General features: G+C 37.0%; 1 protein-coding gene across 1 annotated transcript; it reads right to left on the bottom strand.

The window, feature by feature from the left end:
* Positions 1–305: 305 nt before the first annotated feature.
* RPF1 (ribosome production factor 1 homolog) lies at positions 306–20,466 on the bottom strand. The gene is made up of 9 exons (XM_003990263.6): positions 20,200–20,466; positions 18,645–18,701; positions 15,663–15,743; positions 9,739–9,834; positions 8,993–9,146; positions 2,017–2,099; positions 1,423–1,604; positions 1,108–1,234; positions 306–539 (listed from the first exon to the last, which is right to left on the bottom strand). The coding sequence occupies exons 1-9, from the start codon at positions 20,425–20,427 to the stop codon at positions 498–500; spliced, it is 1,050 nt and encodes a 349-aa protein (XP_003990312.2). The 5' UTR covers positions 20,428–20,466; the 3' UTR covers positions 306–497.
* Positions 20,467–24,229: the final 3,763 nt, after the last annotated feature.

Here is a 24,229-nt window from a genome sequence, read left to right as displayed (position 1 = left end):
TTAGCTTCAGTAATTTGCAATTTTGCCTTAAGTCCTTGGTAAACCATTTTGCTTTAAAAATTTGCCATTCTGAAAGGCTTAAATAAATATTAAAATATCCTAGAAACCTCGCCTCCAAAGATGTGCCAGATCCAAGTTTATTCTGGTAGAAAGCCCCTGGGTTACACAGTATCTACCAAGGACTGTATTTTTTCTCCAGACCTAATGTTCCATGAAAGTACACATGAGAAACTTACTTTGAATCTTGATTCCAACTTATTCACAATACCTAGAAATAAGAGAATTAAATTTTAGGACTCTTAAACTGCAATTTCTAAACTCACCAAAATGACTTTTATTTGTATTTGCTACATAAACAGTGAAAGATAATTCTTGGCACTTGTCCAGACATGAAAGGTTTATGAAACCCAACCAGTAGATGCCATTTTGAAAAGATGCCAGAGTTGAAATCCAAGAGGCCCTGTTGTAGCACAATCCAATACTATTCCTTCAGTACTTTATAAATGGAATTTTCTTCTACTTGTATCCATTTCCCGGGGCTGAAAATTAGAAGGAAAAAAAAAAAGTAAACAATGCTAAAAAAAACCTCTGGGTCCATCTCTGAGACTGAATAGTCTTTAGAAGTTACTGTTCTAATATGTGTGTGTGTGTGTAATGATATATAAAATTTTAAAGTAAGTACTTAGGTGAAATATTGCTTATCAGAAAAGAGATGGGTTTTAAAATATTTAAGTTTTCATTTAGGACTTAAAGTGATCTCCAAACTTCTATGAAACCTCTATAGCAGTTTTCATACATACAGCAGAATCATAACGCTTATAAACAGTGCTAGGCCCCTAAGCTGCTGAATGAGTAGGTCTATGGCCCAACAATTTGCCTTCTAACAGTGGTGGTCCCACTTTGAGGACCACTGATCTAATTTAGGATACTTCAAATGAACCAGTGTTAGTCATCAGACCCAAATACCTTATCAGAGATTGGTTCTTTCAAGCTCGTGGAGGTCAGAAACACAAGGTATAAGCACTCAAAGCTTAAAGTACAAAGTTTCCTTCTCATTCTATACTTTTGAAATGATATAAATGGCTCTTCAAAGAATAAGGCACATACCTTATGGACCCATTCATATTCTCCATACTTAGAATCAAAGGTTCCTTTCTGAAGAGATCTTAATTTTAAGGTAAAACGTGGTCCAAGTTCCTGAATTCCCACTTTCTTTTCACTCTTGAATATGTACCTTCAAAGATAAAGAATTAGGGAAAACAGTCTGAATAAGCCAAATGTAATTTCTTTAATACGACAGAGTTCAAAAGATACTTATTTCTCATCTACAATACTTGTCACAATACATTAGAAAACATTTTATGTTGAAAATGTATTTCATAATTGAAATCAGAGTCCATGGAGTTAAAAAACCTTCCTCACCTGTGAAATCTGAAGAAGATATAGTCCCGTTGATTGTGGAATGTGGCAACTTGCCTTCCAATAAACTGAGGATTATGGGGAAAGAGAGATGCAAACATACGTCCCACAGAATGACCCAGCCGTGTTGTGAAGTTATTCAAAATTATTTCTGGTACGTGTTCTGTAGGGTCTTTACCTCTTCTCTAGAAAAATTATGAAAAAAATCACATTAAGGAATGAATATCCTTATTGCAAGTTCAAGTTTCAGAATTTACCTGACAAACTGATAAACTTTAAAGGTATCTTTCTTAATGATCAATTACCACAGATAACATCAATTCCATGAAATATAATACTTCTAAAATAACTTTAACATGTAGTGGCTGTACCAAAAAGTCCTACTAGAAAAGAAACTGGTTTCAGAGTAATGAAGGCTATTATTGCCTGTCTGCCATAACTCAATTACAATCTCATAAGAAAACTACTGGTAGATAAAACTTGCTTTAACCAGGAAAGCAAAGGCCATTATAAAAGCAATTAGATCTATATAAGTTACAGAGTTTAATCAAAAACTGCAAGGAGACCAATGCCAATTAAGGAACACGTAAAACTTACCTTAATTTCTTTACGCAAACGAACACTGCTCATTTTAAAATGAGCGGTTGGGCCACTGGGCAAGTGACTTAGAATTAATCCATCTGTTCATAAAGCTAAGAACACACTGAACTCGGTTATTTAAATCTTAAATTGCATAAGTAACTGATCCTGTGTATGTCCAAAGGCTCCTAAATTCTGTAGCTAGATGAACAGGTAGATACATGTATTCCTCTGGGTGAAAAGAAATTTTCTTACCATACCTAAAACTAAAGACCATAAGTCAACCAAATATTTCAGAAAAATAGATTATATTAGTCCCCCTATAGTAGTCCCACTTTGTCTCTTTATGGTATGATAAATACCTCATCACTCTCAAGAGGGTATGTTGCATATTCAACAATGTAGGTTTCTTCAAAGAGCTTATATACACTACCCTAATAGGAATGATAGACCGGATGGAATTCTAGTATAATGTTTAGGCCTTATAACCCTAAAAATGCATACTTACACATTTGTATGTACATTTTTTTGTACATTTGTAAGTATATGCTGTCAGCTTTGAAATACTGTCCCATAAACCAGAGACTCGGCTCTCTTCTTAAAATCAAGGTTATTAGTGTTTCTCAAAAGACCAGCTCTTACTCTTGGGATTACTGTGCCACAAATTAGAACCAACTATTTAATAACCATTTACTGATTGTCTACCACAAACAGACTTGGTGCTAGACACTCTCAACTACAAATGAAGTATAAGAGCCCTACCTACAATCAGCAGGGGTAGCAGTGCTAGGGCTTTAAAAGTCTGGAATGCAGCTAGCTAAGATAACATTCCTCAAATTTTTGTAACAACTTGATTTTTCCAAATACTGAACCTTAAAAGGAGGTCATAATCAGACTACTTATTTCAAATCTAACTGCACACAGTTTTACAAAACAGAAGTTTCCATTTTTGATAAAGGTATCAACATTCTCCCATTAACCCAGATTAAAAACTATGGTTATCTTCAACTTCCTCCTTCTTCCCTTCCTTGCCAAATACTATTTACCCTCATAAATTCCTCACTTCCATAACTTCCTCTTCACCCTTACTGCTATTGTTGGTTGAGGTCCTTGAGATTTTCCAACTAGATTAAAACAGGATCCTTGCTGGCCTAACGTCTCTCCCACCATTCCCAGTACATTTCTAATACAGACGGTAAATCGAGTTTGTATAGTAGGCTATGGGATGTGACTCATTGTATCTGGACCACTGTTTCTCATGTGCTAACTGAAAAACAAACTAGATACCTTGAGTCTTGATAACTGTACCTAATTTCAGAATACTCTCACAACAGCTTATCTACAGAGTAAAAACATCACTGTTAACACTCTGTGGCCCCAAACCACCTTTCTAATCTGTATGCCTTCCCCATGTTTCCTAACTGGTAGACACTGACAGTCTTATACACCATACATATTAATCCTATCATGTACTTTTGTTCATGCTATTTGAAACACCTGCAATATTTAACTCCTCCATTAAGGCTCACTTCATCAGTGGATTCCTTTATGACTATTATTTTATATATCTGGGTGCTCCCATGTTGGGGGCATATTTACAAATGTTATATATTCTTGTTAGATTGTCCCTTATATTATGATACAGTGCCCTTCTTCATCTCATTACATTCTGTTTAAAAAGTTTATCGAATACAAGTACTGCTACTCTGGCTTTTTTGACATCCATTTGCATGATAAATGTTTCTTCATCCCGTGTCTTTCATCCCAAGTCTTTCATCACTTGAAATCTGCACGTGTCTTTAGGTCTAAAATAAGTCTCTTGTAGGCAGCACATAGATGGATCTTGTTTCTCTACCCATTCTGACACCCTATTTTTGTTTTGCTTTTTCAACGTTTATTTATTTTTGGGACAGAAAGAGACAGAGCATGAACGGGGGAGGGGCAGAGAGAGAGGGAGACACAGAATCGGAAACAGGCTCCAGGCTCTGAGCCATCAGCCCAGAGCCCGACGCGGGGCTCAAACTCACAGACCGTGAGATCGTGATCTGGCTGAAGTCGGACGCTTAACCGACTGCGCCACCCAGGCGCCCCTGTTTTGCTTTTTAAGTAGGCTTCACGTCCAGCGTGTAGCCCAATGCGGGGCTTGAACTCACAACCCTGAGATTAATGAGTCACACACTTAATCAACTGGGCCACCTAGGCACCCACTCCCCCTATATCTTTTGATTGGAGTATTTACTCCATTTACATTCAGAGAAATTATTGACAGATACGCATTTAGTGCCATTTAATACTTGTTTTGTCATCGTTTCTGGAGATTTTTCTACTCAGTTCCCTTTAATAATTCTTTCAGAGCTGGTTTAATAGTCACGAACTCCCTTTAATATTTCTTTCAGGGCTGGTTTAATAGTCACAAACTTCCCCATTTTTGTTTGGGGAAATTCTTTTATCTCTTCTATTCTGATAGCCTTGCTGGACTATTTTTGGCTGTAGATTTTTCCCATTCAGCACTTGGAATACATCATGCCACTCCCTTCTGACTTGCCAAGTTTCTGTTGAGAAAGCTGCAGCTAGCCTTATGGGTCTTCCCTTGTTAAGTCAGGGACTTCTTTTGTCTTGCTGCTTTTAAGATGTTTTTATTAGTATATTTTGCAAGTTTAATTACAATGTATCTTGGTGTTGGACTGCTTTTGATTTTGATCAGAGTCTTTCATTTTCTCAACCCCAGTGAGTATCCTTATGATAGTTGCTTTAAATTCCCAGCAGACATGTTACTTATGTCTGTTTCACTTGTTCTTTCACTTGGGATTAATTCCTCTGTCTTGGCATTTTTTTCTAGGTCTCTGCCTTCTTCTCTGTGTTAGAAAAGCCCTTTAGGTTTCTTGCTTTTGAGAGTAATGGCTTTATGAAGAAGAGGTCCCATAATGTCCAGGGCCTGGCACTTGAGGGAATATCTCGTGTGTACTGTGTGCGCTCAGTTGTTGTGTTTTGGCTGCTCTATCCTTCAGGCCAGTCATCTGCAGAGGCTGGCCTTGCCTGCAGGGGGCAATGTTTAGTACTTGGCCAGAATGTGGTCAATTTTAACTAGGTGTGCTCTGATCTGCTTATCAAATGAGACAAGATACTACTTCCACTAGAACTGAAGCCCTGCGGAGCAATCAGATAGGGAGATGTGGTATGGGCGGGGGTTTCTGTTGGTTTACTGGGGAAGGGGCTTGTCGCCTTGGGACTCACACAAGCTTGACCAAGAAGGGCAGTACTGTTATTAAGGCTCACTTCAAATGCCACCTCTTTTTACACAGTTAACATTAAGCTTTAAATCTCAGCTGTCACTGTTACTTAACTATATATAGCACTTGTCACTGATTTGAGTTATAATTATGTAAATGACTTTCTTCCCAACTAATCTGTTAACTTTTGGAAGATACATTTGTTTCTGATAAATACTAGTGCCTACCACATACCAGATTATCAGTAATGTTTGAATTCCTTCTTTTCAAAATTTCCTTCTTTTCAAAAATTCATCACAGGTTCAACTTCTTGAGGTACAGCCAAAAGTATTTCTGGATCATTTGCACAATGAAAAAAATCACACTCATGGGAGCTAAGAGAGGTAAAGGTAATTTCTTCCAACCTAAATCAACACTTCCAACCTAAATCAAATCTGCAATATCAAACAAATTGCAGATCCCCAACTTTCTAGGACATTGCAACTCAATTGTGGTTTCTGTCAAAACTACAAAATCCAAAATAATCCTTTCCTACGTACCCACATTGTACAAAAAGCTTTACTTATTCCTAACATAAATTCCTAACTAATTCCTAACATAAATCCTGAAGAACAGGAGTTCATTATCCCTATTTTAGTAACAATGAAAAGAGGTTGAGAAAGGTTAGGTAGATAAGCTCAAATTTCAGAGCTAGGTGGCAGATCGTAACAGGTGGGACTACACCTGTGCCCAAGCCCTAATGCATACACATATTTTGTTATGATGACTGAGGCAAAAAGGACATTTAGTCCCCAAAGGCCAAGAAAGCAAAACAGCCTACAAGCTGCCAAAAGTATAGGACAAAGACGTACCTAACTCAAATTTCCATTTAGAAATAATCAATAGAAGATGTTAGGTGTCTCCAGGAAAAACTTCCGCGCTTTCTCCTATACCATAACATTTACTAAAATGCCCACAACAGGACTAAGGTATTATGCCTTAAGAAACATAATACCTTAGGGGCGCCTGGGTGGCTCAGTCAGTTAAGCGCCTGACTTCAGCTCATGTGTGATCTTACCATTTGTGAGTTTGAGCCCCACATGGGGCCTGTGCTGATAACTCAGAGCCTGGAGCCTGCTTCAGATTCTGTGTCTCCCTCTCTCTCTGACCCTCTCCTGCTCACACTCTGTGTCTCACTTTCTCAACAGTAAATAAACATTAAAAAAAAAAAAAATTTAAATTTAAAATTTAAAAAAGAAACATTTAATGTGGTCTTTGTGGGAAACCTGAAGATTTAGGTATCATTTCCTATTTTAAAAGATGAGGAAACCAAGTGGCTAAGAAACTTGACAAAAGTCACACGTAATGAAGTCTGTATTTAACATTACATCTGCCTGACCCAAAGCCACCAGACTCAGTTTAGATAGTTGACAAAGCTCTTTTCTAGAGTTAAGTTGAAAATTTATAAGCCACTCCCACCATTTGGCACTACTCTTTTACACAGCCGCCCTTCCGTATCTTGTCATGCCCCATATTCTAATTTCCCAAAGGCTGTACATCCTCAATTCTTTCAAGTTTTCTCCAAGTGTCATCATTAGGGGTCATGATTTGTTATTTGTAAGCCCATGTTAAGTCCCTAGGAATCATATACCATTTCTATTATGTGCTTACAAATTAGTCTCCCTTTAATTATTTGACATGTTTTTTTCTGGATCACGGCATGTATTAACCAGCAGTCCTCTTTCTCCCTCCTTCCTCCACTTGCCTGTCTCATATATCTTCCCCCAGAGTAGCAAAGTCTCCTTTGCAAGTTTGTGCACATAGTCTTTGAAGCCAGGATATCTGACCTTATTCAGAGTTTCTAGGCCTTATCTTACAAACTTTTTATCCAAGATGGACTTCCAGGGCCCCCCAGCAATCTCCTCATTAGTCTTGAAGACCATTCTCTGTTAACAGAGAACACAAAAGCAATTTAGGAGGTCTGCTTTCCTAGCTTGTTTCACCAATAATTTGCCATTAACTCATTACTATGTATCAATTAGAAAAGAAAATGAAATATCTCTGAAATTATAAAAATCAACATCTAGGCAGGATTACACTGATACAAACTCTATTCATTAGGACTTTTAGAAACTGCTGCATAATTCTATACTCAAAACTTATAATCCTGGGACACCCATACACACCTGTGTGCATATATATTTACGTGTATAGGAGAAGCAATCTCATATTTGGATTACTTCATTAGCCTAGTTATTTCCTTAATATAAATTTGGTCTGTGTACTGATGGTATCTTAATCTAATGGTTAACTTACCCTACAAGGTGTCCAATATGGTAATCAGAAAAATATTAATACATTTTGAGTAAAAAGACAATACAATTTTATAAGGAAAAGAGAACATAGCTTTCTAAAGGCAATAGATGGTGTAAGTGAAACGCAGTATCCATATAAAATAGCTCAGATAAAACAAGGATACAATGTTTATTCAGTTGATGAATACCTGCTGGCAGCCTTAAAATAATGATGGTTTTTTTAACTGCCAAAAATAAAAGAGGAACACAGACCTTGCCACTTTATTTTGGGAGGTAGTTTTAAGAAGGCAGCAACTACATTTTTAAAAACAGACCTCTTCTGGAATAGTTAAGTATTCAAGAGATTTCAGTTATTTTGGTACATTAACCCACAATCCAAGCCAAATTATAATATGGCCAAAAAAACATCACATTACAAAGCTAGCTTTAGTCTATTTTAGTCTCTAGAAAGCAACTCGTACAAGTGGATAACGTCTTTAACTTCTATTGAAAATAGTAAAAACCATAAAAGTTATCTAGATTTTTAAAAAATAGCTTTGACACCATTTTTTTTAAAGCAGTGTTCATTGATTAAAAAAAAAAAAAAGTTATCCTGGCAACAGGAAACTCCTGTCCCTATTTTTTATGAATCCTTAATAATTTTAAGAATTTGACCCATTCAATTGATCATCTTTAAAATTAGTGATCTCACAGCCACAATTTGATAAATAAGTAAAACACCAGCAACAACAAATATAGGCATTCTTTATATGATCTCATTTCTGCAAACAGGAAAAAATACCTTGGTTTCAAGTGACACAGTCACCTAGGATCTGAGACTCACAGAAAAAGGACAGAGTATTCTTGGCATCTGAAACAGTAGTAAATACATAAAATGGGCTCAGATCTGCCTCAAAAATGTAATCCTGTGATACCACCTCTGGTAACATAAAATCTAGCCATATCAAACTACTTGCAGATCCCCAACTAGGTCTGCTCCTTAATGCCTCTGCCGTTACAAATGGTCTCTCTGCACTGGGCACTCTTCCTCTGCCTTATTCACCTCATTCGCCCATATTCACCAAACTGAGTTAAGCATTTTTTCCGGTCAAGTCCTTCCTCCCTGATATCCCCAGGGCAGATTTTTACCAGAGTGTGCACTGTATCCTGTATTTCTCTTTAACTGTACTACCCACACTACATTTTTGTTAGTTTACATGTCTATTTTCTCCTACTAGATTATGAACTCCCTAAAGCTCTTGTTTATCTCTGCATCTTTTACTAAGGACTAATGTCTTGCCTATAGCATTTGCTTGAATGAATATTTGCTAAATGAAAAAAATAGTTTATAGATTCTTGGATAGAGATACATAATTTTCTTGTTTAAAAAATTATGTTCTGAAAGTTATAGAAAACATTTCCTTATTCTTTTAAATATGTTTTAAAAGGGGGTGAAGGTGAGACAGGAAAACTTTAATAAAGAAAGGATACTTGGTGTTTTACGATCCTCATTAATAACGATCAGATCTGTGAAATCTCTTGAAATGCACTGTGGAATAATTTTTTTCAGAGCCAATCCCCTTCTGTAATAAACATGTGAGTTTGGTATAACTGTGGAGAGTTGTTCACAGAGTCGTACTGTTCTCTGCAAAACAAAATAACAGAAATCTTCTGAGGTGAAAAGGAATAAAAATTTTAAGTTGGTATACATTAATAAGGAAAGGAGCAATGATTGATATGTGTTATTAATAAAGAGCAAGGATAGGGAAAAAATGATATCTGAACAGTATTTAATCCTTTATCAAAGACTGACCATCCTAAAGCAGTGGTTCTCAACTGGGGGTGATTATGCCCCACTAGAGGACATTTGACAATATCTAGAAGCATTTTTTGGTGGTTATGACTGGTGGTAATAGTAGGGGACAGCTGGTAGTGGTATCTAGTGGGTAGAGGCCAGGGATACCGCTAAATATCCTCTAATGAACAGGGCAACCCCCATAATAAAAAACTACCCAGCCCCAAATGCTAATGGTGTTGAGGTTGATAAACCCTATCCTGAAGAATCATGCTTAGAGAACCTACATCACATCACCAGTATTCATTTTATTTAGCTTACTCACAGGCATTATCTATTAAATTACTAATTAACTCAGATCTTCTGAAAAGAGTTCTTTTAAATAGTCTAAGTAATGTAAGAAAATTAAAAATTCAATAACTACACTGATAGATATGTTTACCCCATGAGGCCTATCTGATGTTGTGATGAGAATCTTGGGAGAAGTTTGTCTGTTGAAGTAAGAAGCAAATTCATCTGTAGCTTCATCATAAGCAACCTGTGAACAGAAAAAGGATAATTTTATATCAAACACTCTACTGGGCCAGAATTTTAAAAGTAGCTCCAGCAGGATCCTATGACACTGACCTCCTTCCTGGCTGATAGGGGATTTGAAGACAGTCAGGAGGGACTTATATTAATGGTGACATAAAGAGGTTGGGTGATTTTCTACCTGTAGAATACAAGTATAAAACTGGAAAAAACTGTCAAAAACAATTTCAAGACACAAACTGAGCTGTGTTTTTTCTTGAAAATTGGCTAGGGCTGTGGGCAAGAACATCAGGAATCTTCTTTAGAACTATTCCATTTCTTCCATCAACATGGCTACAAAAATAGTAACTTTATCAACTTTGGGTCTGATGGTAGGCAAGAACCAGCAATCTTGAATCAAAGGTGGTAAACTGGATTTGAGGAGAGGTGGGTTTGAAAACCCTAGCTTTTGCCAGTTCAGGGTAGGTGTGGATCAGCCAGAAATTTAAAGGAGAGCTCTGGAAATGTAAGAGCCATAGAGGAGCTGAGATAATCTCTCTACAAATCCCTGGCTGACAGCTGAACTACACATGGGACAGACCTAAAAAACCAGTGCACACAAAAGGTGAGGGAGACTTGAAAACTGGTTGCAACTTTGAATGCAGTCCTCAACCCACAGGTAGCTCAGTTGATAGGGGCTCAGAGGCTCAAGGTATCTCAACACAATCTCTGCCCGAATCACTGGCTTAAGATTGAGCCACACAAACACAAGGACAATCACTCAAGAGGCAGATTAAAAATAACAATAAAACAAACAAGTGGAGACACAGTGCTGTTAAAGGAAATTCAACTTTTAATGTTTGTGGGCCTTGCTCCTGGGCTTCCAAGGAAGTTATACTTTTACCAAGGTCAGAATGATTTCGCCAAACTTCAGAGCCTGGGATCTATTTCTACCCCAAGCAAATAACCTAAAAAATACTTTAAACCAAAGATAAGAGTAAAAATCTCCCGGGGTGCCTGGGTGGCTCAAGTTAATAAAGTGTCCAACTCTTGATTTTGGCTCAGGTCATGATCTCACGATTTGTGGGACCGAGCCCCACTTAGAGCTCTGTGCTGACGGCATAGATCCTGCTTGGGATTCTCTCTGTCCCTCCCCCACTCATGCTCATGCACACCCACTCTCTCTCTCAAAATAAATAAACAAACCTAAAAAAAAAAATTTAAGGAAATCCTACAAGCTGAAAGAAAATGACACCAGATGGTAACTTAGATCCAAGGAAAGGAAAGAAAAGCACTGTAAATGGTAAACACGAAGTTAACTATAAAAGACTTTTTGTGTGTGTTGTATGTGTAAATTTCTTTTTTTAAAAAACAATGATATTAAAAAAAATTTTTTTTTCAACTTTTTTTTTTTTTTTTTGGGACAGAGCGAGACAGAGCATGAACGGGGGAGGGCGAGAGAGAGAGGGAGACACAGAATCGGAAACAGGCTCCAGGCTCTGAGCCATCAGGCCAGAGCCTGACGCGGGGCTCGAACTCACGGACCGCGAGATCGTGACCTGGCTGAAGTCGGACACTTAACCGACTGCGCCACCCAGGTGCCCCCCCCAAAAAATTTTTTTTAACGTTTATTTATTATTGAGAGACAGAGAGACAAAGCATTGAGCAGGGGAGGGGCAGAAAGAGGAGGAGACACAGAATCCGAAGCAGGCTCCAGGCTCTGAGCTATCAGCACAGAGCCCGACGCGGGGCTCGAACTCATAAACCACGAGATCATGACCTGAGCTAAAGTCGGACGCTCAACCGACTGAGCCACCCAGGTGCCCGAACAATGAGATATTTTAAAGCAAAAATTACAACACTGGATTTATAACACAGACAAATGTTATATATGACAACAGCATGAACAAGAGTGAAGGAACAAAGCTATACTGGTGGAAACCTACTGTATTTACCAGAATCATGTCAGTATGTGCTGGAAGTACACTGTGATAAATTAAAGATGCATGCTGTAATTCCTACAGAAACTACTAAGAAAACCCTTAAATATATAACTTAAAAGATTAAGAGGTATTAAAATAGCATAATAAAAATATTTTTTTAATATAAGAGAAAGTCAAGGAGGAACAGAATAAAGGTATAAAATATAGCGGGGCTCCTGGGTGGCTCAGTTAAACGTCTGACTTCAGCTCAGGTCATGATTTCACGGTTTGTGAGTTTGAGCCTCGTGTCGGGCTCTGTGCTGACAGCCCAGAGCCTGGAGTCTGCTTCAGATTCTGTGTCTCTCTCTCACTCTGCCCCTCCCCTACTCATGGTCTGTCTCTGTCTTTCTCAAGAATAAACATTAAAAAAAAGTATTAAAAAAATATATAAAATGTAATGAAAAAAAGTAAAAGGGCAGATGTAAATATGACTACATCAATAGTTAACATTAAATATGAATTGTCAGGGGTGCCTGGGTGACTCAGTCAGTTAAGCGTCTGACTTGTACTCAGGTCATCATCTCACAGTTCATGGGTCTGAGCCCTGCGTTGGGCTCTGTGATGAGAGCTCAGAGCCTGGATCCTGCTTCGGATTCTGTGTCTCCCTCTCTCTCTGCCCTTCCCCCACTCACACTCTGTCCCTCTCTCTCTCAAAAATAAATAATAAACATTAAAAATTTTTTTTAATTAAAAAAATACATACTAATTGTCAGGCTGAATAAAAAAGCAACATCTGTGACACTTTATTATTATTATTTTTTAAATGTTTATTTTTGAGAGAGAGTGAGAGAGCAGGGGTAGGGGTGGGGAGAGAGGATCCGAAGCAGGCTCTGCACTGACAGCAAAGAACCCAATGTGGGACTCGAACTCACAATGAGACCATGACCTGAGCTGAAGTCTGACACTTAACTGACTGAGCCACCCAGATGCCCCTGTAAGTGACACTTTAAATTCAAAGATATAAACTGGTTGAAAGTAAAAAAGAAGAAATGAAAAAAGTAAAAAATGAAAAAAGAAGATATACCATGTAAACAGTAACCATAAAAGAATTTAGGTGGCTATGTGTATATGAAACAAAATAGACATTAAGAAATACGGCTATGGACAATCGAAGGGATGGGACAATATGGGACACTGGATTAAGGGTCAATTGAGTAAGAAGAGATGAATAATTCAGCAATTATAGTTGGAGGTTTCAATACTCCTCTCTCAGTAACTGATAGAAAATTCAGCAAGAATATAGAAAACATGAACACCACAATCAAACAACTTAAAACAACTCTTAATATACTTCAAAACAGCAAAATATACATTTTCCAAAGGAACACAGAACATTTTCAAGAATAGATCTTATCCTAAAACACAGAACAGTTCTTTACCTGAAAAGGACTAAAATCAAACAGAGTATGTTCCAGAACCACAATAAAATTGAATTAGAAATCAACAGCAGAAATATATGTGGGAAATCCTCAAATATTTGGAAATTAAACAACACACTTCTTGATAATCAATGAGCCAAAGAAGAAATAAGAGAAATTAGAAAATATCTTGAACAGAATGAAAATGAAAACACAACAAACATATCAAAAGGTATGAGATGTAGCTAAAGCAGTGCTTTGGAGGAAAATGATAGCTTTATCAGATTATATTAAAAAGAAAGAAAGTATAAAATCAGTAATGTAAGATTCCATTTTAAGAAACTAGAAAAAGAAGAATAAATGAAACCTTAAATAAGTAAAATAAACAATATAATAAGAACCGGGGGAAAACAATGAAATAAACGTCAAGCAAAGGAAAAAAAAAAAAAAAAAGAAATTACCAGAAGAAATGAACAAATCTCCCATTAAAGGAGATACTTAGATTTGAATAATAATGAAGAAACACATCTTAAAACTTGTGGGATATACCAAAAGTAGTACTTACAGGGAATTTTGTGGCCTTAATTGCTCACAATAGAAAGGAAGAAATAGAAAGGAAGATGAAAAATGAGTTAAATAAGAAGAATAAACAACAGAGTAACAGGAAATAAATTATAAAGATAAGGAGAGATATAAATAAATTAGAAAACAAAATTTCAAGAGATGATCAAAGAAAAAGGTAGTTTGAAAAGAGTAACAAAATAGATGTATCTCTGGTGAAAAGCCCAAATAAATAATATTAGGAATGGAAAGGGACATTTCTGCAGTCTCATTTATAAACATAGATGTACATATTCTAAACAAAGTACTGACAAACCAAAACATGTAAAAGATAAAACACTGTAATTAAATTGTATTTACCCCAAGAATGCAAAAGAGATTTAACATTAGAAGATCCATTTCATTTCCTACATTGGTACTATAAAGGAGAAAAACTACATATTTATCTCAATATTTGCAGAAAAAGTACATAATTATCTCTATTTTCAGAAAAAGGATTTGATAATGTTTCACATTCATTCATGATAAAACAAACACCCCCCTCCCTGCAGCAAAAAAAGAAACATATTTTCCTTAACATATAAGGAGAATCTACCATTAATGACACAAACATTAAACATGGCATGTTAGAAGTATTCTCTTTAAAACCAGGACCAGGGCATAGATGCCACTATTGCGTTTTCTATTTGTTTCACATTATGCTGGAGGCTCTAGTCAGCACAAAAGAAATAAATGATTAATGGATTGAAAGTTATTTGTAGAAATGATTAGCTAAACATGAAATGAAAACAATATTTAGACAACTTATTGGAGACGAATCTAGGTGATCTACTGTTTAGAAAATCACAGTCCAAAAATCAATTGTATTTTTATAAATCAGCAAATAAAACAATTCTCAATGAGATGTGATTTACACTGATTAAAAACATAAGATAGTCATCAATAGCTCTAAAAAGATTTATATGTACACCTTGCATGAAGAGAATTATAAAATTCACTGAATCACATTTTTAAAGACCTAAAAAGAGCAATATACAAATAGATCCCCTGAATGATCTACTTTAATACAATTTTTATAATTTTATATGGCAGACCAAAGGTCCAAAAAGAGAATGAACATTCCTGAAGAGAGATTTGAGAATGGATGTGGGGAGGGGCATCTTGCTCTAATAGATAAACTTACCATGAAGATAAATAATTATAAAAATAAAGAAGTGATACAGTGACAAACTGACCAAACTGACCAATAGCCCAGAAAAAGGCTGATATTTTGTGTGTATATGTGGCACGGTGCTTGGTGCACTGACAGATGCCAAGTTCCTAAAACAGATCCCAGTACACAGCAGGCAGTCAATAAACATTTGCTAGAAGACTGACTGACTGACTGACTGAATGAATGACTATATGAGGAAATAGGAAAGAATGTCAATAATAGTATGGTTTGAAAGCAAACAAACATAACCAAAACCAAATTCCCTGCACACACACAAAAAAAATTTAAAACTTGATTCTCTCACCATACTGTAACAAACTATTTAAAGGGAAATGTGAAAAGTGAAAAGTGGATGATTATCTTGAAACCAAGAGTTTTATGAGGACACAAAAAATATCAAATGTTATCCTTATATCAAAATTTCTAGTACTATAAAACTCTATAATGAGAAATGCTTTTCAAATGATATTAAAAACAACAGAAGTACTATAAATTAAATGACAAAAAGTTCACCTGGTCATAAAATATAATACATTTCTATAAAATGAGTAGAATCAGAGTTTTTCCTATAGCATTATTGAGAAATTCAGTTATGAAACAATCTATAGCAAATAATATACCAACATTATAGCTGAATCAGTCCATTATACAACTTCACCAGCCAGTACTTTAAATATCAACATATGAACAAATAATTTGTCAAATGTGGTCATCCAAATTTATTTAAGACTTCCAACATTACCTCTTCATCATTAGGGTCTACTATAGTTTCATCATGCACTCGCTGGTTGTCAATGGTCTTTGGTATAGGCTTTGGTGGAGCCTAAATTAAAAAAAAAAACAAAACATTAAGTTTTAGAAGGATTTTACGTTAATAATTTTGCATTTGGGTTAGGGAAGAGTAACAGAAATCTGTAAATAATCCAAAGCCTCAATCTGTTCCTCATTTCCATTGCTGTATCAATCCTAATAATAATACTAAGAGGTTTTTTTTTTTTTTTTTTTTAACTCTAAGCAGAGACCTAAACATACTGGAAGAATTGCTAACTGAATGAAATGGTCTAAAACCATTCAGAAGTAGCAGAAAGAAGAAACTGCGATCAAAGTAATTATAGACTAAGAAAAATAACAAATAGATTGGAAAAATTATAGTGGACCCTTGATCAACATAGACTTGAACTGTGCAGGCCCACTTATATGTGCATTTTTTCTTTAATTTTTTTTTTCAGTGTTTATTTATTTTTGGGACAGAGAGAGACAGAGCATGAACGGGGGAGGGGCAGAGAGAGAGGGAGACACAGAATCGGAAACAGGCTCCAGGCTCTGAGCCATCAGCCCAGAGCCTGACGCGGGGCTCGAACTCACGGACTGCGAGATCGTGACCTGGCTGAAGTCGGACGCTTAACCGACTGCGCCACCCAGGCGCTCCTATGTGCATTTTTTATAGTACAATACTATAAGGGTATTTTCTCTTATAATTTTCCAAATAATATTTTCTCCAGCTTATTTTATAGTAAGCATACAAGGGCGCCTGGGTGGCTCAGTCGGTTGAGTGTCCAGCTTCAGTTCAGGTCATGATCTCACAGTTTGTGAGTTCGAGCCCTGCGTCAGGCTCTGTGCTGACGGCTCAGAGCCTGGAGCCTGTTTCGGATTCTGTGTCTCCCTCTCTCTCCGCTCCTCCCCTGCTCATGCTCTGTCTCTCTCTCTCTCTCAAAAGTAAACATTAAAAAAAAATTTATAGTAAGCATACAGTATATAATACATATAACACATAAATATGTGTTAATTCACTTTATGTTATCAGTAAGACTTCAGGCCAATAGTAGGGTATGGGATTTTCACATGTGCAGGAGTGGAGTTGGTATTCTGCACCCCAACCCCCATGTTGTTCAAGAGTCAAATGTACAAAGGTACATATATATGGAACTTTGTTCCAATACTTTCAGAAAGCTCTTCAGAAATAAATAACAAGGGTTGCCTGGGTGGCTCAGTTAGTTGGGCGCCCAACTCTTGATTTCAGCTCAGGTCATGATCCCAGGGACTAGGGATTGAGCCCTCTGTGGGGTTCTACGCTAAGCATGGAGCCTACTTGGGATTCTCCTCTCTCTCTCTCTCTCTCTCTCTCTCTCTCTGTCCCTCTCTCCACACGCATGCATACATGCATACTCTCTCTAAAATTAAAATTTAAAAAACACCAGAAATAAATAACCAAAGCTACAAATCTATCTGCTGAACTAGTAATTCCAGTTTGAAGCATTTATGGTAAGGTATGAAAGAGAGAAGCAATTTATGAACAGCAAATACAGCAAACATCCAAAAACAGGGTAAAGACTGTGACACTTCAACATAATGGAATATTGTTAGAATTGGCAATCATGTATACTCAGCTTACACCAAAAAACTGTGTAAACGAAATGCTACAGAGTAGGAATACAGAACTGTAAGCATATACTGACTAAAACAAATTCAAAACATATGGTTTTGAATGTTAGCAGAGATAGGAAGAAGTAAGAACTGCTAAACTCTCTAGGATTTCATTTCTTATTACTCTATGAAACAAATATTAAGTTTTAAGTAATTTTTTAAAGGAGGCAGTTCTAGGAATTCATTTTTACAGTCCAAAAACAAGAATGGTGATATATCCAAAGGTGATTGGCATATTTGCTATAACTGGCTGATTACTGAGAGTTAAAAGAGAATAACTGCTGATAGAATTCTGCAGGTTAAAACAGTCTAAAACTGGCAATTTCATGTGATTTAACCTAGTCCTATTAAGAGAAGGCATGAAAAGGCAGAGTGTTTAGTTTGCATATAATCTTTACATTTTTCATTTTCCTCAAAAATGCTTATCATTCCTTGGTACCTTATCTTAAGAGACTGTAGAGGAGGAAGAATTGTATGTTCTAAAAATTTTGCAAGCATAAATCAAAATCTAACACTAGCTATAAATAAAATGAAATTAAAGGAAAACAGCTTAGTTGTGGATGTATTTAGCAGTTCTTTTAAAAATTTTCAGTAGACTTCATTTCTTATCAATATCACAAAAGTAGCCAAATCATTTTTGGATGTATTATCTTTACTCTCTTCTTTGCCATAGTCCATCCAAGTATCTCACTTTCCTCCCACTTGCCATTCTCAGTCTTCAAAAGCTCTGTATCAGCTTTCATTCCTACACACCTCAATCCTACAACAGAACAGGCTGCACCCTGCCTTTCCCCAAGAGCCTTTGCTTCAAGTCACAAAAACTCCAACCACAGGCCTAAACTGGGAAGCTTCCCCAAAAGCTTTCCAAAGTCAGAAAGATAAGTCCCTATCTCCCAAACACGTAAAATTAAGTAAAATAAGCAAGTTACAGTAGACATACCATTTACATGAAATTTTGAAAAAAATGCAAAACATCACTATTGTGTTCATTGTTTAGGGACACAAACCTAAAGATAAGAAAGAAATGCATGGGAACAAGAAAATGGCAATTTCATAAGTGGTTAGCTTTGGAGGGGACAGCAATCGGTAAGAAGCATCCAAAGGACTTCGAAAATTATTTGCTAATGCAATGTTTTCTAAGCTAGGTAATGAATGGGAAGGGGTTTGTTACTTTATTTTCATATCTTTTATACATTGGAAATATTTTATAGTAAGTTTTAAAAGAAAGCGATACAACATAAACATAAGGGAGCATTACTCAACATAAGACAGAAAGCAGGTGGCCAAAAATGTTATTTACCTTATCACCAAGAGCTTCTCTCTCTTTTTTAAGTTTTTTCTTAATTGCCAACTTTTCCTAAAAGGTTTAAAAAAAAACAAAACAGAAAAATATTGAGAAACCATCAGTTATATCACAAACACATACTGAAACTACACATTACTAATGCTACGGCCACTTTATCTCGGCAATCTTTGTAACGCATTAAAGCAAACACCCTGACACAGACTTTCATACCAAAGTGATTGTAAACCAAATAAGCTGGCTAATCAATAAACAAAGGTCTTTCTCCTTCAAAAAATTGAAATTGGCAAGTATGAATATTTAAAGTTTGCCTTTTTACCTTTTACTTTTTACCTTACTATAAAGCCTCAAATTAAGTGAAAATGTGAAACGCCCATCTAAAACTAGTTAACACGTTTTTGTGGCTGTTTTATTTTGCATTCCTAACAAGTTGCATTCTAAAGAAAACCATGATGGCTATGCCGGTTGCTTCTCTTGGAAAATACTACAAGTAAATGAGAATGGGAGATGCGTTTTCAGATTGCTTCCAATAAACCACCATTAGTTATTCATAAATTTTACAATCAAAATATGCTTTTAAAATTATTAAGGACTTGCAAAGTGAGTTACATTTGTACTGTAAATTTGTACCTGCTGGAAATTTCTGAACAGAATGCTCACTTACACACACAGAAAGTGCTCTCCCGGGCACGCCCTCCCCCCAACGCCTGTAGACCCTCCATACATCAAATCTCAGATTATAGTGTTAAGAAGTCTTCGAGGAGGCCCTTCCCGCAAACGCGCTCACCAGAATGAGTTAGATTCTCTACGTACTCCAAAAGCACTCTGGCGCTTATGAGTAAGGCACTATTCAGGGCCTCAAAAGATGTAGTATCTAATAAGAGGAGACAGGCAAGTAAAAAGAATATTATGTGCGGGAACTTTTATGATGTACAGGAATAAACAAATGCTTGCTTCCGAGTGCAACGTAACCACAAATAAGCACTGTGATCTTGAGCTTTATCTCCTCATATCTGTTTATCTCCTAGAACAGTATGAGGACAACGCTACAAATATAATTACCAGAAACTTCACAGAAATACTTTAGGTAAGAGTTGCTGCCCAGGAATCAGAAAAGCATCACTGGATTCACGTACTGCCTGTATTACAGGCTCTAGAAATTTGCCAACGTTAGGTGCACGGGTCGAAGCACAGAGATGGGAGCCTTTCTCCTTCCAGGTCAGGAGGGGGATTTTTTTTTTTTTTTTTTTTTTTTTTTTTTTTTTTTCACTGCTAGGAGAGCGGGACTTCTTGCTTTCATTCTCAGCCAGGGAACGTAGGCAGGGGCTGGAAACAGAATCCTCGTCGCTCAGGCAAAAAGCTGAACCTAGACAGAATCCCCAAAGCAGTGCGAGGGGACCAGGGCATTAGAACGTCAGCGTCATCCTTCTAGATTAATTACCGTCTCCGGGACGCCAAGCCACCGCCACCACGCAAGTGCTATTCCCTTCCCCACTGTCGTGCGCGCGCGCGGATGCAGCGCATGCGCCCTGCAGCCTCGGCCCCGTCATACCTTTCGCTGCTGCTGTTTCCACCGCGTGAACATTAAGTGTCGCCGTTGTTTGTTCTTAATTTCCGAAATGCTGAAGCCTGGGGGAAAGGCAGCCGTTTTCGGGGGTTGGACCCCGCTTCCCGTCGCCCCATCCTCAGCGACTGCGGCCTCTTGAGGTTCTTCGGCGGTTGCTTTCCGCTTCAGGCCTTTCTTTCCTTTAGTGCCGCTCTTATCCCCGGCCTTCGCCATGGTGTTGGCACCGTAGCGTCTGTACGGAAACGGAAATAGCTTACCCCTCCGACTCCCTTACCTAGTCTTTTACTTCCGGGGTCAGGAAGTTCTTAAAGAAAAACGTGGACTACTTTGTGAGCTTCAGCAGTTTTAGAAGGTGCTGAAATTTAGTTTTGAGGAAAGTTTAGGGGGGCTGCCCAGCTGTATGAATAGTGGAGTGATGAGTTCGCAGAAGTCTTTATTAAGCATCTGCTATCTGCCGAATCCTCAAAATACTGAAACAAAACAGTCTTTGCTGTATAAAATTTACATTCTACTGGAGAAAGACCTGAAATGAGCACACAAATCGTGTGATGAGCTATAAAGTAACACATGGCAAGGAAAAAAATAGAACCGGATAAAGGAAGAAGAGAGGGTAGAGGGGCAGTTGCAGCTTTTAAATAGGATTGTTAGAGAAGCCTCTGGAAAAAGTTACATTGAGCAAAGATTTGAAAGAGGTAACAGATAAACTATTCAATTATTTGAGAAAAGAGCTGCTCATCTGAGTAAAGCTTTTATCTAGGAAAAAAGCTGTCCATGCAACGGAAACATACAATTCCAAGACTCCTAGTCTGCAGCAAGCATGGTACGTTTGGGAAACTGTGGAAGCCAGGAGTAATATGAGAAAGGAGGACAGTGGGTAGGGGAAGGGTTTAGAAGTAAGAGATTGTGTAAGATTTTGTAAGAGCTTTGACTTTTATTTTATGTGAGATGCACATTTCCTGGAGGATTTTGAGAAAAGAAATGACACGATTTGACTTACATTTTGAAAGTATCATCCAAGCCCTTCTTTGGAGAATAGACTTTAGGGGAAGGAAAGTGAAGGAGGGGAGAAATGACAAGTGGCTTGAACCAGAGTGGTTCTAATGGAGGTGGTGAGAAGTGATCAGATTCTTTTGCAAGGTATAGTTCCTGATGATTGAATGAAGTGCATGAGAGAAAGAGAAGAGTTTAGATGACCCCAAGACTTTTGAACTAAGCAACTGGAAGGATGGGGCTATCATCATTTGAGATGAGACAGACTTAAGGTAGAGCTAATTTGAAGGGTAAGATCAAGATTTCAGTTCTGGAAATAATTGAGTTTGAGACACTTAGTAGTCAACTGATTGTTGTTGTTGGTTGGGATGTATGATTCTGCAGCAGGAGACAAAGGTATGGACTAGAGATAAAAATGTAGGAGTCATTGGAATATAGATAGTATTTCGAATCATTACAGTGAGTGTGGATAAAGAACTGAAAAAAAGAAGAGGACCAAGGACTGAGCACTGGAACGATCCTGCATAAAGAGCTGGAGAGAAAAGGAGGACCCACTAAAGGAGAATGAGAAGGGAAAATGAAGAGTGTCATAAGAGCCAAGGGAAGAAAATGTTTCCCCAATGGTTAAATTTTTCTGTATTCTTCATTTTAATTTCATGAAAATTAAACAGAGGCAAAATACTTCCTTTTGGTTTACTGTTAGGAGTTAGTTTTCCAGAAACTGCCTTAATTTGAAATTATATGTTTAAATATTGACATTGAATGTTTTGATAATCCAATATTTTGATGTCCATACTGCATTTTTTACCCATTTAAGTTCTTTTACGCAGGATGTTGAAAACATCAAAACTTCATCTTCCAGAATACAAAACCTGCTATGAAGTCACAAGTCCAAAATCGTGATTAGAAAACTAAAGCCAGCATATTTAGATACAAAACTGAATTATGCAATATAATAGAAAGGAAAAGATGTTGAGCTCTAAAATTACTGACATACTTTGGTTTGGCTGCAGTCAGTCATAAGATTTTATGTAACATCTAAAGAGGAACAATCAGATCAAGAACAAGAGGAGGGGGAAGCAAGAGGAGACAAACCAAACTTTATCTAAAAAATATAGACTGCAGGGTCGCCTGGGTGGCGCGGTCGGTTAAGCGTCCGACTTCAGCCAGGTCATGATCTCGCGGTCCGTGAGTTCAAGCCCCGCGTCAGGCTCTGGGCTGATGGCTCAGAGGCTGGAGCCTGTTTCCGATTCTGTGTCTCCCTCTCTCTCTGCCCCTCCCCCGTTCATGCTCTGTCTCTCTCTGTCCCAAAAATAAATAAACGTTGAAAAAAAAATTTAAAAAAAAAATATATATATAGACTGCAAAAGTATTTTGGAAATGTCTTCTAGTCTTAATATTTTATTTCCCTACATATAATATATACTTTCCTCATAAGAACACAAAATAATCCTGAAATGTATTATTTTTTTAATGTTTATGTATTTTTGAGAGAGAGAGTGTGAGTGGGTGAAGGATAGAGAGAGAAAGAGGGAGACACAGAATCTGAAACAGGCTCCAGGCTCTGAACCGTCAACACAGAGCCCGATGAGGGGCTCGAACTCAGGAATGGCGAGATCATGAGCTAGGCCAAAGTCAGATGCTTAACCAACTGAGTCACCCAGGCACCCCAATCCTGAAATGGATTTAGATAATTGTCTTAAGTTTATTCAGAGGTACTATACAAATGAGATTATAAGGTGATTAATATAGAGACTTCCTATTTTTTCTTCATGGCTTATTTGTCAAAACAGTTGTGTGAGTTGAATGAAAGGATTTCTGTTATCAGAATAAAATCCATATTCTGCAGAAGTCACAAAAGCATTGATCAGTTCTGCCAATATATATTTAAACTGCTCAATAAAGGAACAGTGTGAATGAGTACGATTGAAACAGTGGGCTCGGGGTGCCTGGGTGGCTCAGTCGCTTAGACACTATAAAATCTCAATTAAATCACATAATCTCTGTGAGCCTCAATTTCTTGATCTGTAAATGGGGCTAATTATATTGTCATGTAGGTTGTTGAGATAATGTATACTAAAGAAACATATCCAATAAATGCTAACTAGCTGTTTTTATAATTCTGGGTATAAAAGACTATGACAAACTGTGGAGAAAAAAGATATCATGATTGCCCTCAAGTAGCTTATAGCTTAGAAAAAGTTGAAGCATAATTCTAGTATATGTATTAAAAAGTGGCTCATATTGAGTGCTCCTTAACTTGATGTCCATTTCGGCCATTTGCTTTTTCTCACTAATTGCTTCATTGTCTGATATTCTCAGGGTACATTCCCGATATAGTATATGTTGTTTTAAAATGAAACAATTTAAATGTTTAATAAATATGTTTTGCTTATCTGTATTCATTCTGACATATGAGATACCCTGAAATAGAACTCTTGGACACCAGATGAATTCAATGATCCAAACTAACAAATGACCGAGAGTCTGTTCACAAATTGGATCTATTATTTTACAATATGACTTAAGCTCTTTGTATCACAAAAATTATTCCAGAGGCACAAAATATTAATCCATTGCATAAGAATAAGGGGTACCAGTTTTGGGATTGGAAGATGTTTTATTTATAATGTGGTATAAGCGTTTGACAAACCTTTGTTTGACAAACACTAAATTAACGCTTCCTGAACTTGAATTATGCCATATAATTTGTTGGTAAGAACTGTTAAGGAAACAAAATGGGGGCCACAGTTTGAAAATATCTCTAGACTAACCAGCACTCATAGTCACATAACCAACACTTAAACTATTCTGATTTCCCCCAAATACTGACTGACCTAAAGCAAAACTTGAGCTTTTTTTTCAAGTCAGTGTCACTTTGTAGCTTCCCAGCTAATCGGCTGCACACAATTAAGCTTGCACAGTGCTACTACACTAAAAAGACTAAGTTTTTAGTTACCAAACACATTAAACAAAATGTACTCTCTCATTCATGCTTTATAAACTGAGTTGTAACTGCTAAAAG

This window comes from Felis catus, chromosome C1, assembly GCF_018350175.1.
Source record: "Felis catus isolate Fca126 chromosome C1, F.catus_Fca126_mat1.0, whole genome shotgun sequence".
Taxonomy (NCBI): domain Eukaryota; kingdom Metazoa; phylum Chordata; class Mammalia; order Carnivora; family Felidae; genus Felis; species Felis catus.
This window is presented reverse-complemented; position numbering and strand designations above follow the sequence as displayed.